The 13551-nt window shown below is 39.3% G+C and overlaps 1 protein-coding gene across 20 annotated transcripts in view; it reads right to left on the minus strand.

Moving 5' to 3' along the window:
* The window catches only part of CELF4 (CUGBP Elav-like family member 4), a gene marked incomplete at both ends in the record, with an annotated part of 677793 nt that overhangs the window by 572741 nt on the left and 91501 nt on the right, over positions 1 to 13551 (minus strand). For all 20 annotated transcript variants that reach the window (XM_082302229.1, XM_082302219.1, XM_082302230.1 and 17 more), the window contains one exon: positions 13080 to 13162. In XM_082302229.1, coding sequence (XP_082158355.1) covers positions 13080 to 13162 — 83 coding nt within the window. The remainder of the gene's footprint in view (positions 1 to 13079; positions 13163 to 13551) is intronic.

The following is a 13551-nucleotide window of genomic DNA, read 5'->3' on the forward strand; positions in this document are numbered from 1 at the left end:
GCTGATGTCTTAATGAAACCTGAGGTCATGTGCAGCAAACCTCGTCTGTGTGCCTGGTCCCCTCTCATCACTGCAAGTCAATAACCTATATATTCATCTTAAAATCAGCCAGGCCTGGTGTTGTCCCTCAATGACCCTTACCAAAATATTCATCCACTCAAAAACATTCTTAGCATTTCTAGAAAATTACTTAGCAATTTCTGTAAAAATAGAGGGCAAAGAGGAGAAAATAAAGGAAGCACCTATGCAAATATCTTCAAATAGCCAAGGATCAAGCGAGTAGGAAATTTAGCTGAGGAGGGCAGAGAAAAGCCAGAGTCTGTTCACTTCTTAGTTTGAATTAGGTAATGCAGGGATTTGTATCAGGGAATCTACGTATGTCAAGCAAATGTCATGCCTGCCTGTTTGGGTTGATTTCTGCTTTTCTGGCCTTTTCATTTAAGCAAGAATTTTCTATCAGATCCAAAACTCAGTCTCACATAAATGCATGACCAAATCCACTATGATCCCTCAAATGAAAAGGTCTCGAATTGACATTTTCTAGAGAAAATACTTTCATTAAAAAAAATCAACATATCTATATAATAATAAAAAAATCCACCCCACAAACAAACAAGCCTCTCCCCAAACTCTAAGCCAACCAGAAAAAAAAAAAAAAAACATAAGGCCCTAGCAAGGGTCTTATGCATTATCAAGCACAAGGTCTAGGTGAAGACGAAAATAAAAAGAAAAAAAAAAGGAAAAAAGGAGAAGCCAGATCATGAGATGACAGAGGCTAGTGGACCTCTAAGTCAATACAGCAGTGCTGATTTCCTCTAGATATGCAAAACTGGTATATAAGCAGAGCATTTGAGGAAGAGATACACTTCTTAAGGAGAAATCAAGGTTTGGAGTTTTATATCCTTCAGTCAAAGGAGAAAGGTTATGAAGTGTTCATTCTGGAAATTAGCCTTTCCTCACAGGTTGAGAAATAATTTTAGGATGGAAAAACATATATGCAACTCACACTCCAGGTTCAAAGAGCAAGTGGACAAATGGATGATTTTTTATTTGCATGATTAATACTATGGTCTCCCTGCTTTAGGATTTCTGTGTGTCACGGACATGGCTACTGCTTCAGAAACTAAGCCCACTCACAGAAAAACAGTTTTCTTTAAGTGGAACAAGAAAAAAATTGGAGGACAGCTTCTGTAAAACTGATAGGGGTCACAAAGGAAAGAAATAGGTGTGCAAGCAGTTGGAAGTAGTTGTACATTGATGTGATCCATGACTGGAGGGTTGTGCAGGCTCTAAGTGCTGAATGGTGTTAATTGTTAACTGTTGTCTTAACTTTAATTTTATTGAAGCAAGTGCTTCATGAATAGAGTCATTGGAGAAAATGCTCCAACCACTTGGGTTTTAAACAAGTTTTTCTGGGGAGTTGTTTTGTGTGTGTATGTGAGTGTGTGTGCATGTGCGCACAGGATATCACAAAGAGAGTGATAAAAACCCAAATGTATTTCTAAAGGAAAACAATTCTGTGATGGAGTAATAGCTTTCATTTTTAAACTTTTTTTTTCTCCTTTTTAACAATGTTGAGTCCGCTTGGTACAGCTCTGATTTTATCTGAGTTGATTTAAGTGCTTAAAAATGAAGTAGGGGAAAAGGATCATTCACTTCGATTAAAAGGGCATTAGGCTAGATTTCAAAAAGCCACAAGGTAGCATATCATCTTAGTCAAAGTTCAAGGTTAGAGATGGTATTAAAGAGCAAAGCAAGTGAAATCAAGAGGGTTGCTGTTAAACTTGGCTCTCATAATGGTGTCGGCTTCTGTTCAGAATTCTCTTGGCCTCTGGACAAGATACTGCAATTCAATAACAGCTAGCAGAGACTTTCTAGGACTCTCAAGGATGTTTTCCGAGTTTCAAATGGAGAGACCTCCGGTGGCTCTGATCTGTATCATCAGGCCACCATGGATAGGTGCAAGACTTCAAGCAACATCTCAGGAGCAGTTCTGGCTGACTGGATGGGCTATGAATAACCATAATAACAACGATTATAAAGAGCATTTGCACATCAGTGTGAAAGAATGAGGAGCAAAGAGGATAAATGTGACTCTTAATCTTCAGCTATCTGCATAGGAAAATATGATTAATAACTACAGAGGCTTAACATAACCTCCTCAGATAACGAGTGAGGTGGCCTTCTCCAAGCCCTGATTATCCTCTTCTAATGGGCTTCATTTATTGTGTAAACTAATAACCAAGGCCTAAGCATTGCACACTCCAGGGTCTGCAGGAAAAACACTGGGCCCAAATGTGATTAAGTTGGTGAAAATTGCCCAGCAACACAGTATGCTCTGCTTGAGCAGAGGGGGGGACCGGGAGGAGGGAATGAGAAGCAATGTATCCTGCAAAGAAATGAAGCAGAAAGTAGCGGCAATCTCCCTTTTAGTATAGATATGCTGGTATAAATCCCTTGCCTTTCGACTGGGATTTTTATGAGTTTTCAGCTGGAATTAGTGGAAAGGCAGGGCACAGCCACAAGGTGTTAATACAAGGAGGAGAGGCACTGGTAATGAGGAGATCTGATTGCAGTGCTATTCAGAAAGTCAGCAGCAATGCCAGATCTGGACAGTAACTCAAGTTTTCAGTCAGTATTTCAGTGGTGGAAGGGAAGAGATGCTCAGAAAAAGCTGGATTCCCTAAAGTGAGAGTTCAACAATACAACCCCAGCCCAGGGGAAAAAAAAAAAAAAAAAGGGAAAAGAAAGACCTTCCAGCTCTCCTGGCTGTATTTCTAAAACACAAGTGCAGCTGAAGGGACTCAGCTTTATAGGGTATGTATGGAAAGAGGACGAGATTCTCATTTGAGCTGCACTGATGTAAAGAAGCTTAAACTCTGCAAGAGCCCATGGAGTTACTCTGAATTTACATCCAGCCAACAAGAGTATTGGATGACAGCTCCTCCTCACTGGAAACATATTTCTTAGCTGAGCAATGAATATCACATTAGATTATCCAAACTGAAATAATTGTAAATATTTGATTTATCTGGACCCATTTGTCTGCTTAATTGTTGCACTTTGCTCAACAAGGACAATGAAATTAGTTTGGACAAGCTCACTTTAGAGGCATTATCATTGTGCTGTTGCAGGTTGGGTTCAGAGTACTGGTGGAAAAGGTTTAAGGCTTAATAGACTAAAAATGAAAGAGAAACACATATCAATATTCATAAATTTGGGACCTCCACTGGGACATGAGACGCTGTCTTTGAAGGGTGTCACATCTGTACTCTTTGTAGTGTACCCACATTTGTAGAGCCTGTACTTCCAAAAAAAACCATACAAAGACTTCAAATATCAGCATTTTCTCAGGCTCCTCTCAGAAGTTCTGTGCTTGTTGAATGCTAGCAACACATGCCCAACTTTCCCAGGAGTGTCTTAGCCTCTACCATCCCAGGTGAAAGCGTGAGTCATGCCAAGCAGTGTGAAAATACAGTGGTAGAAAAAATAACAAGGTGGGAGCAGCAGGCTGCTACCAACAAAACAGGCACCCTGAAAGGTTCGAACGGTTCACCCCCTGTACGTTCCACCCCCTTTCCCTGTGCAGGACAAGCACAGACACAGAAATCAATCCCCAGGCGCTCCCCAGTTGCTCTGAGGAAGAACAGACAAGAAAACACAGCATGTACAACTCTCTCCTGGCTGCCTTGTTTCTCTTGGGCAACATGAATATACACTGAAAAACCCATACACACTAAGCCTCATAATTTCAAGAGACATCAGATTTAGGACAAGCCAACTCTGCAATCTATATACGTGTGGTGTCAAAAAATGTGGAAACATTCACTAAGCTGAGTCTCTCCCTTTGTCTGGAGAAAATATGTGCTCTCCCAGGCAGAAGTAGTTGGGAAGCACGGTGTTCCTCCTCAGCAGCTGTAATCTCAACTCATTTCACCAAGCAGGCATTACGGGAACACAGGGTAATGTTTCCAGCAAATCTACAAAGGAGATAAGAGATGGCAAGGACAGAAGTGCAGGATGAGAAGGGATGTAGGAGAAAAGGAGAAAATGATGCTCGGCCAGACAGGAGACATTAGTGTGACTTCATTGAGAAAGGACACTACAAAATGACCTGAAAGACAGAAGCAACATCTCAAATGTTTACCAGGGAAGATCTTGACAGAAAGCTAGCCATAAATAAAAAGACCAAGAAAAACTGATTCCAGTTTTACCACCTTGAAAACAAAGTGCTCTTCCACTGATCAAAGCTGTAAATGAAATCAGAAACTCACGCCAGCATGTCTTATCAGTTACATATTTACCGTGCAAAGTCAACATAGTAGCATAGAAATTATGAGCCATTCTAAGAACAAGAGAAAAATAAATTTTCTCCATCTGTTTGAAGGAACAAACTGAGCTTGGAATGGATTAGTTATAGCTGGACAAAACTTGCTCTGCCAAAACCTGCCTACAAAGCCAGCGATCAAAACACTCATTTTTTGCAATATGTCAACGAAAATATGCACTAGAAAGTGGCAGAGGATTTTAGGATTGTAGTTTACCATACCTAAGGGGAAAGTAAGAGAACAACTTCATTCTAGCACCATAGGATTCATTTGGTGCTGAAAATGAATGCATATCAAGGTCAAAAATGTTACAGAAACCAAAGAAATTTGAAGGCACATGTTTTTACAAGAAATTGTATTTTAACAAGCTTTTCTTTTTAAAGGAGTGACATGGTGGGAAGGGGAAGGGAGAAAAAGTATGGACACAAGATATAAGAAATTCCCATTAAAGAGAAAAATGGGAAATGCACACTTCTTCTTTGAAAAATAGGTTAAGCTTAATTTTGTCCTTGTACTTACAGAAACTAATCAGGGAGATTTGACATTGCTGGGAACCTGCCAAGTGCAGCAATTCATACATGCGGTGCCACTGTAAGTCTCTCACTGCAGCTACTCAACAGAGCAAAGTCACTTCAGATACCTGCTCGCCTCAACTGATAGTGCAATCTCATGGTCAGTCACTCCTCACCACTTTCTCCCTGCCAGAGACAGAGCGCAGCAGAAGAGAAACATGGGAGCTAAATGGGTTACATCATGTCAAGTTCTATCAGAAGTTATCCGTAAATGGAGAGACGGGACAGTTTCTGTCACTCCCAAAAGCATTCCAGCTCAGAGTTCTTTAAAAGGTGCTCTTAACTTAAAGAGCAGTTTTAAGTCTAATGCACGAATCATGCTCTTAGACTACTTAATGCAGGAAACACAGCTTTTCTTAAAAGATCTGCAGCCAGTGGATGGATTTCACATGGTAAGGCTGGCAGCCTGTCTACTCTGCAACTGAAATGTTTTCAACAAGCATAGATGTTCTTAACCTACATAGCATAAGTACTGCTACCAGAAATAATGTTTAAGGCAAGATTCAAGTCCTTACTGTAGGATTGCCCACCACGAATTACAGGCGTGGAATGCAGTTGCTCCACAACATCCAAGAGCATGGTTTTATGTTTTCATTGTTGTTATTATATAGACTATTCAAATTAAATTAGATCAAGACACAGGCCTGTGAGTTTCAAAGATAATGATTTTGGAGGCAGACATACATATCGGATCCATCACTCTTATTCATGGTCTTCAACCTTTGTATTTAAAACAAAAAAATTCATTGTCACTGAGCATCTGAAGGGTTTTAAGGGATGTATACACAGCATGAAAAACATTGGGCAGACAGCTTGCACCAGGGTAGGCTATGGGTAGTACAGCTGGTAAAGCTATAGTATAGGTGGGCATATCACCCCAGGGAGAAATCCAAATCACATAACTATACAGGATCTTCTACTAAGTGCTTTACTAGGAACTTACACTGGCCTCACAGATCACAACCACCACATTCTTTGTAGTGCAAATATGGGAAGTGGGTGTTTATGGAAAGGTTAGCCTATGAACGATGACTCCTGGGCTATGTAATGTCGTGCACTATCATCCACGTGACTGAAAAAATGAAAAGGTAAAGGGTGCCTGTTCTCTTCCTCTGTCTCTCTGTGACTGGGATGAGGAATGAAGGTTTACTGCTTGCAAGTTATTCCTGGGTGTATCCCATCACTGCTGAATCAGTAGGGTGATGCAACTGGCAATCCAAATGCTTAGGATTGATCAGTATCTAACAGTTAACACTGTTGAAACACCAAGACACCAACCATCTTTAATTCCTACAGTTTGGAGCTGGGACCTCTCTCTAGCAAAAAGGCCATGGGAGCTATGGAATGGCCCAGCAGGTGTCAGGGATGCTCAGTGTTTTGTGAGATCACGTATTCGCATGTAAAGATTCTTGGTAAAAATATGTTTCCCCATTTAGAGCTATGGTACTTTTCACGATGACATCATTTCAGCAGTGACAAATATAGCTGAGTCTGCTCTTTCCTACGCCATATAAATCCCTTGACCTCAATCAGATCATTGCTGATTTACACTTGTGTAAATGAAGTCAGAATCCAGCCCATGGTATTCACAAATGTAGGCCAGAGTAAGCATTACTCACAGACAAGAGACAACCCTTCAGAGGAAGGAAAAAAGATCATTTTCATGCAAATATCCTTAATAATAAGGAACAAGAGTTAGAAATAAGAGTATGAATGAAATGCAATCAAGAACTGCTCTGAGATCAGATTTGCTTCTAACTTTATGATGCTGCATCAGCTGCTCTTAAAGCAGCTTAAGCCCAAAATTTGACCTACCTGAAACTTGTTATATATAATTTTTCATCAGGGATCTGTGAGCTAACTCAATCCCTAGGCTTGGCTTTGAAGGTAGCTGGAGGTGCTCAGCTACTTGCAGGGTTTAAAAAATTTGATTGCCATGTTCTATGAAAATGGAAACTTTTTTTTTCCCTGATATCCAGCTTTGCCCTCAAATCATTACACATTATCTATTTATTTATGCATAAACAGTGGCATTATGGTTTGGAGAACAGGGGTCCTTTGATGGGAGGTAAGCTTGACTAGCCTATGGGAGTTTACTGCTATGCATGTAAATGAGGACGTACATACAAATATGCAGAACAGACAAGCGAAAATATACAGCATCTCTTTAAAATGAAATACTTTGATTGCTCCAATCACAAAAAGTTGTAAAACTACCCTGAAGAATTAACAGCCTCAGTACATGCTAACTACATCCATCATAAATTCGTCTTTAGTTTCTGTTATCATATCACTGTCTCTTGGGACCCCCAGTCCTGTCATCATTTGCCCTTTATAATTTATTCAGCTTGTACTTGCCTGAATCCTTTCTACTTATCATTCATCTTTACAGTTGTACATAAAATTAGATTGATCCTCCTATGGCAGACACGTCAGAGAGAAAAGTTGTCATTGAATAACACATAAAGCAAATGAAGGTCCAGCTAAAGCTTTTGTTGAATAACTTGGAAATCATCCTTTGAGATCCAGAAGGTGTCAAATTAAAAAGACAAGACAACTGTACCTTTATAATTTAATTTTTTGCACATCATTTTTCAATTGCCACCAAATCTCAGGCGCTACTGAGAAGCCTTTTTCCCATTTTACATCTCAGGCTGAGCTTGGTTAGCCACCACAAAGGTGATGAATACACCAGTCTCAGCTGAGATAACAGTATGCATCCAACACACTGGTTCTGTCAGGATGCTGGCACTGTGTTCTTTCTCTGCAAAGCTCTTTGGACTGGGTAGCAGAGAGGGAGTTTACTTTGTATTCTAGAGGCTGCCTTATAGGGATACAGAAGCCAATCTTTAACTAGTGAAATGGAACTTTAATGTTTACCAAGCAGATAGGACCCAGGTGTTTCATCTCATCTGGTGAACAGAACAGCACTGTCAAACTACAGGGGTTTTTAGCAAATGGAAAGTGCATATAGCTTCCTCTTTCTCTCCTCTCCCCTGCTTTACCCAAAGCAAGATCCAAAAGTCCTATTACTGGCTGGTCACTCTGATGGAAGAAACAAGGAGTAAAAAAAAAAAAAAAAGAAAAAAAATCTCTTTAAGCATGACATTGACATCCAAAGATTTAAACAGAGAAATTCTGGAGAATTTCTGAAGGACTGTTTTTTTTTTCTTTTTTTTTTTTGTTTTTCTTTATTGTTTTTTTCCAAGTCTCTTACCTCAAATCTGGTTTTATTCCTTTTCATCTTCATTTTTAACTTCAGAAAACAGACATGTTTCTCCTAAGGGAACAATTAAATGTGTTTTCTTTCAAAATCTAAAGGGCATGGTGAGCAGGCTGTGTGTTCAGCAGGCTACTTTAATCAATGGAACCCATCCAGCCTACCACTGCTGACCAAATTGCAATTTACATCAGTAGAGAAAAAGTTTTGAAATGGGAAGTTGTGGGAATATAATACCATTTTTGGCACAACACAGCATGCAGGGTGATATGTGGTTTAATGGTTTTCTAACAAGCTTTTGGAAAAAGCTTTGAAACACAAGAAAGAAAAAGATAAGAAGACAGTAAAATTTCAAGGTCTGCTTAAACAGTGAAATCAATGCTATATGTGCAGGACTTCTGAAGTCCACATGACACTTATGTCTCATTTAAGCCTTATTACAAGGATTTAAGAGAGGCAAGACCTTGCAAGATACCCACCCCCCTCTCTCCTCTGCTCAAATATCTTTCCTTACATATACGTACGAATTTAAGTCAGGTATGGCCGATAATGTTGGAAAAACCTTTTTTTTTTTTTTTTTTAAACTGTGGGCAAATGTAGTTAGATAGGGGTTTTTTGCTTCTTTAAAAAATGGGTTTAATATGAGTTTTATGAGCTCACCTGTCTTCTAATGTTAAAGATGCATATTTTTGCATATGATGAATAAACCAGAATGCATTTTTTCTAGATGGCAAGAAGAGACAAAGAATATCAGAACAGTTAGGGAGAAAACTAATTATGTTACACACCGAGAAATTTAGCATACCAGTAGTACCACTGTCTCTTTCAAGAGGAAGAGATACAGTAAGAAAACCCAGCCTATTTCCCAGACTGAACAGGCCCTGCAGATTGCTGAGGTTAACAGCTTCGTACATACTTAATTTCATAGTTATTCTTTGCAAGTCTTACAGGAAGGTTTTAACTATGCAAAGAGACAGTGCCTCCAACCAAGTATACATGGACTGTTCACTCTCGTTGCCTGAGAGAGCCACAAAGAACTAGGGGAAGAAAAATGCTGCTGTGCTTATCATACAAGAGCTCAGTTTATTTGTGCTATAAATAAAAGTAGATCTTGATAGCGTAATTACATTTCTCAGCATTATCCTCTGCCATTCACTTCAGAAAGAAAAAAGAAAGGGGAGAAAGTGTTCGCTTCACTATAATTTGTAATCAAAATGACTACACTTAAAACATAATTTTATTTCCCCGATTTCATTTCCTGTGGAGCTTTGTGGGGCAAATAGATAATATTATACAAAATCTAGAGGCAGATAATTCTCCCATATGTTGCACTGTCATTGTCTAGATCACTTTTTCCCCCTTGCCTTGCTTTCCTCAGGATCATTTTTGATATTGCATTTTATCATTGCGGGGTATATCAGCATCAGATATACCAGGGGTGAATCAACTTTTACTTTCTCTACTTTCTCTCTCCTGCTCCCCCAAATTACTCTTCCTTGCCTTAATTCACTTTTTATAATGCTATGTAAAAAAAAAAAAAGGAAAAAAAAAAGGTGGTTTCCCACTATGAAGGATTAGCACAGATTATGGTGAACAGTGTTAATTATAGGTGAGGAAAAAGAATAGTGCATCTCTCCAATCTGTTCTTGATTTCCCCCGTGTCTGTCTGTCTGGTAATAAGCCTCCTTTAATCTGGCAGTCCCCTTGGTGAAATCAGCGCCATGGACAGCAATATTGATTGCTTCTGAGAAACCATCACAGCTGCTCAACCAAATTACCTTTGATATGTGACCTTTAATGTAATTACTGCAACATCAAAGCATTTCTATAAATTATTAAAGAACTAATATACTTCATCATCCAGCCACTCTATTATATGTAAAATAAACAATCACAAGTAAACACTAGAATTTGAATTGTCCAACAATCACAAAGTGCTCTTTACACATACATATACACTCTGCTACATTAACCTTCCATTTCAGGCAAAACAATTCCAAACTCTCCAAAAGAACCTAATTTACTTATTCAGATGAAGAAGATCCAACTGATAGTTTTATGTTTTACATTCCATTCTACTTGCTTCAAAATATCTATCATGATTCCTTCCCACCCAAAAACAAAGTGCCGTAAAGACTTTATTAATCAACACATACCTGCTTGGAAGTCTTTTGATTATTCCACAAGATGAGTTTATGTCCTACATATAACATAGAAATATGTGAAACATATTTCTGTCATCTTACAAAGCACATCCAGAAAGTAATTACTGTAAAATATGTGCATGTAGCCACTCCACTAAAAACCAAGTGATACATAGCTGAGAGGCAAGGCATCTGAATCTGGACAAAACCTCTGCATGCCTCACCATTTCCATACATTAACATGCATGTGCATATTATTAAAAATTAGGCAGTTCTGTGCTTTATAATAAAAAGAACGTAAACAGCAATATTGCGAGAGCAGGAAAATGTGCAGTTTACTGGGAAATGGGAAAGAATGGCTTAGTCTAGTACTATTTATTTTTTCCTGTACCATGCCTGTTAATTGCTTTTGATACCTCCTCAGTCATGCTGTTTGTGTCACAGACAGTGGATTGTCAAGAGAAGATGTTATATATGTGTCATTTGTGAAATTATGTGAATGAGGACTTAGACCCCTGACCCTAAAAATGCTTTTTATTTTATGGTGATGAACTATGGTTGATATTTTTGGTGCATGTTATCAAGAACAGTCAGGTAAGTCATAAATAATTCCCTTCTACTCAGATAGGAACCATAAAACAGTATCCAGGCATGATAGTTTATCAAGAGACAAGACTGGTTTCCTTAAATAAACTACAGTGACATCATTCAGAGGATGAGTTCAGAAACTTGGCAGAAAGCTGCCTGCAGAGGGTTTGCTGGTGGAAAGTAAACCTTTGTCCTGAGACAAATAGAACAGGAAAGGAAAGGAATGGGAAAAACAGTGTTCAGAACTCTAAGAAACCTGGCTGCTCTTTTAGTAAGAGGACTCACTGTTCCCAGTTCAATCAGATCCTGATATGTCTCCCAAAATTGTAAAAGGGCAAAAAAAAAAGCCTTCTAGAGCTTCTAGAGCCAGTGTGTCCAGTTCGGAGTATATGTAACAGAAATTACACAAAGCAAAGAAGAAATTGTTTCCCTGTAGTCTAGAATGAGTCAGTGCAGCCTTTGAAGGAAGTCTTGATCCTAGACCAAATGCTGGTTGAATTTTGCCACTGTCCAAGCAAACAGTTTTGACTTTAAGAGTTTCATGATTTGAAGTCTCTAAAACAGAAGTTGAGATTCAGAATGGTGGACTTGGAAAGAACTTGGAAAAAAAAAAAATCCTAAATCGTCACTTGCCCTCCCTCTCCAATTCTGAGTCCTAAATTTCACTGACCCACTGTCTTCTTGAAGATAGCACCATCATACAATTTCAGGATGAGATTTTAACCTCATAGAGAAGATAGAATTCCATGCTCAAGTGAATGGTCTGGCTCCCAAAGAGAAGAGCAAACAGTCTGAGTGGAAAATCTGGAATTTCAATTAGTCTTTTTTAAATACAAAACATCCTATTCATCACATCTCTAGTTTTGATAAATAGATGTTTTATTTCTAGCATATTTCAGAAAAAAATAAGTTAAAATGTTACCTCAAACGCCCTTATTCAACATATCCTCATTCTTTTTACATCCAGTTTTATCACTCAGGAAAGAGAGAAGCAAAAAGAAAACATTGGAAGGGGGAGGGGGCAGAAAAAGTTAAACCCCCCACAAGACTGAAGTTACTTTCAATCTGCTGCTAAGGAGTTTCTAGAAAAAATAATAATTCAGAGGGAGTTGTCAGCTGACAGAAATATTTTTAGGGAATGAAGTATGTATATATTTGCATAAGGTATGGCCTTTTAAGCAAAGATAGATGTAGATGAGCAAGTGCGTGGGCATCTCCATACTGGCAAGGTGGCTTAGAGATAGGTAAATAGACCCAGGATGATGGAAACAGGCAGAGCAGAATCAACACTCTCCTCAGAACACAGAGCAAGGGATGTGTCTTAGATCTGTGGAAAGGTAGGTTAAGCAACACAGGAATCAATCACCCAACACCAGCTAATAAAGACACATTTTTAGATAGATTTCCTCTCAGTTTAGATGCAACCTGGAACCCTCAGAAGCCCGGTCTTAGTTAAGTGATCACTGACTCCTGGTCATTGTAAAACTAGCCCTGTTCCAGCTACAGGAGCACTTCGCTGTTCCCAATCCACCTTACTCTGGCTGAATCTAAATAGTGTCCCCCCCTCCTCTGGGTAACGGCTTAACTAGAAACCCATCCAGCAGGGCAGGTCTTCCCCACATAATGCTGATTCTATTTTTAGTTCTGCTTGTGTTGTCTGAACCTTAGATCTTGCTCATGTGAATAATTTTCCTCATTATCTCATGTGCGTCTTTCCTCTCTCTCTTTTCTCCTTGTCTCACCGCCTTTCCAATCTGCTACAGCTGCTTGAATACTAAAGTAACTGAGTCAAACCACTTTGTCATCAGGAATATGTTTTCATTCTGTGATAACTCAATAATGTGATTTGTTTCTTGATTTCTTGCTGCCAAAACTTGCTTCAGAGAAGAAAAACAGTGAGAGGAAGCACATGGTGAGGACTTCTAACATTTCATTGTTGTGGTCAGAATCCTAAAGCACATCCTCAGCTAGGTAAGACTCGTAGAACCCAGTCCACAAACAGCTGATTACTGTTTCCCTGACTTCCCACAAGGGTAAAAAGCTTTTAGTTTTGTGCATGGAAACCGTTTGGGTGGGTTGGTGGTGTCTTGATTTTATTAGCACAATGCAAATAGTGAATCATCCAAACAAGCGGAGACTTTATACTTCCAAATCTGAGATGAGAGCACCATATGTAACCCATTTCGGATTTAAAGGGAAAAACAGAAAGTTTTCAGTCTGGACTCACCCCTGGCAGTGTCTTCTGTTCATGCAGTGCACTCTGGGCCTTTAGAGCAGACTCCCTTTCGCAGTATGTTAGGAAGGCACAGCCTGCAAAGAAAAAGAAAAACCTCAGTAACAGTGGTACTTCAGAGAAGATCCTCCTGAAATTGAGATATAGAGCAAACCACTTTCCTGTCATCATCCCGTTCCCAGTAAATCAATCATAAAATTCTCTCCTTAGTATGTCACTAGTAAAGAGTCGAGAAATGAAGCTATCATAGCTTCCTCTGAGCCCTGGTGGAAAGTGAGCAATAGTGTACCTGTGAGTGCTTATTTTTCCTTCAACACATGCTTAAGTGTCAGATACAGAAGGCTGCACAGGATTAAGGATCTGAAAGGTTCCACATGGTGGCAAGGTGGGGCATGAGATCCCAGTCCTGTTCCAGCAGCAGCACTGGGAACAAGTGCTGCCATATGCTGAAAGGTCTCATGTCTTT

This window comes from Coloeus monedula (assembly GCF_965178545.1).
Source record: "Coloeus monedula genome assembly, chromosome: Z".
In the NCBI taxonomy this organism is placed as follows: domain Eukaryota; kingdom Metazoa; phylum Chordata; class Aves; order Passeriformes; family Corvidae; genus Coloeus; species Coloeus monedula.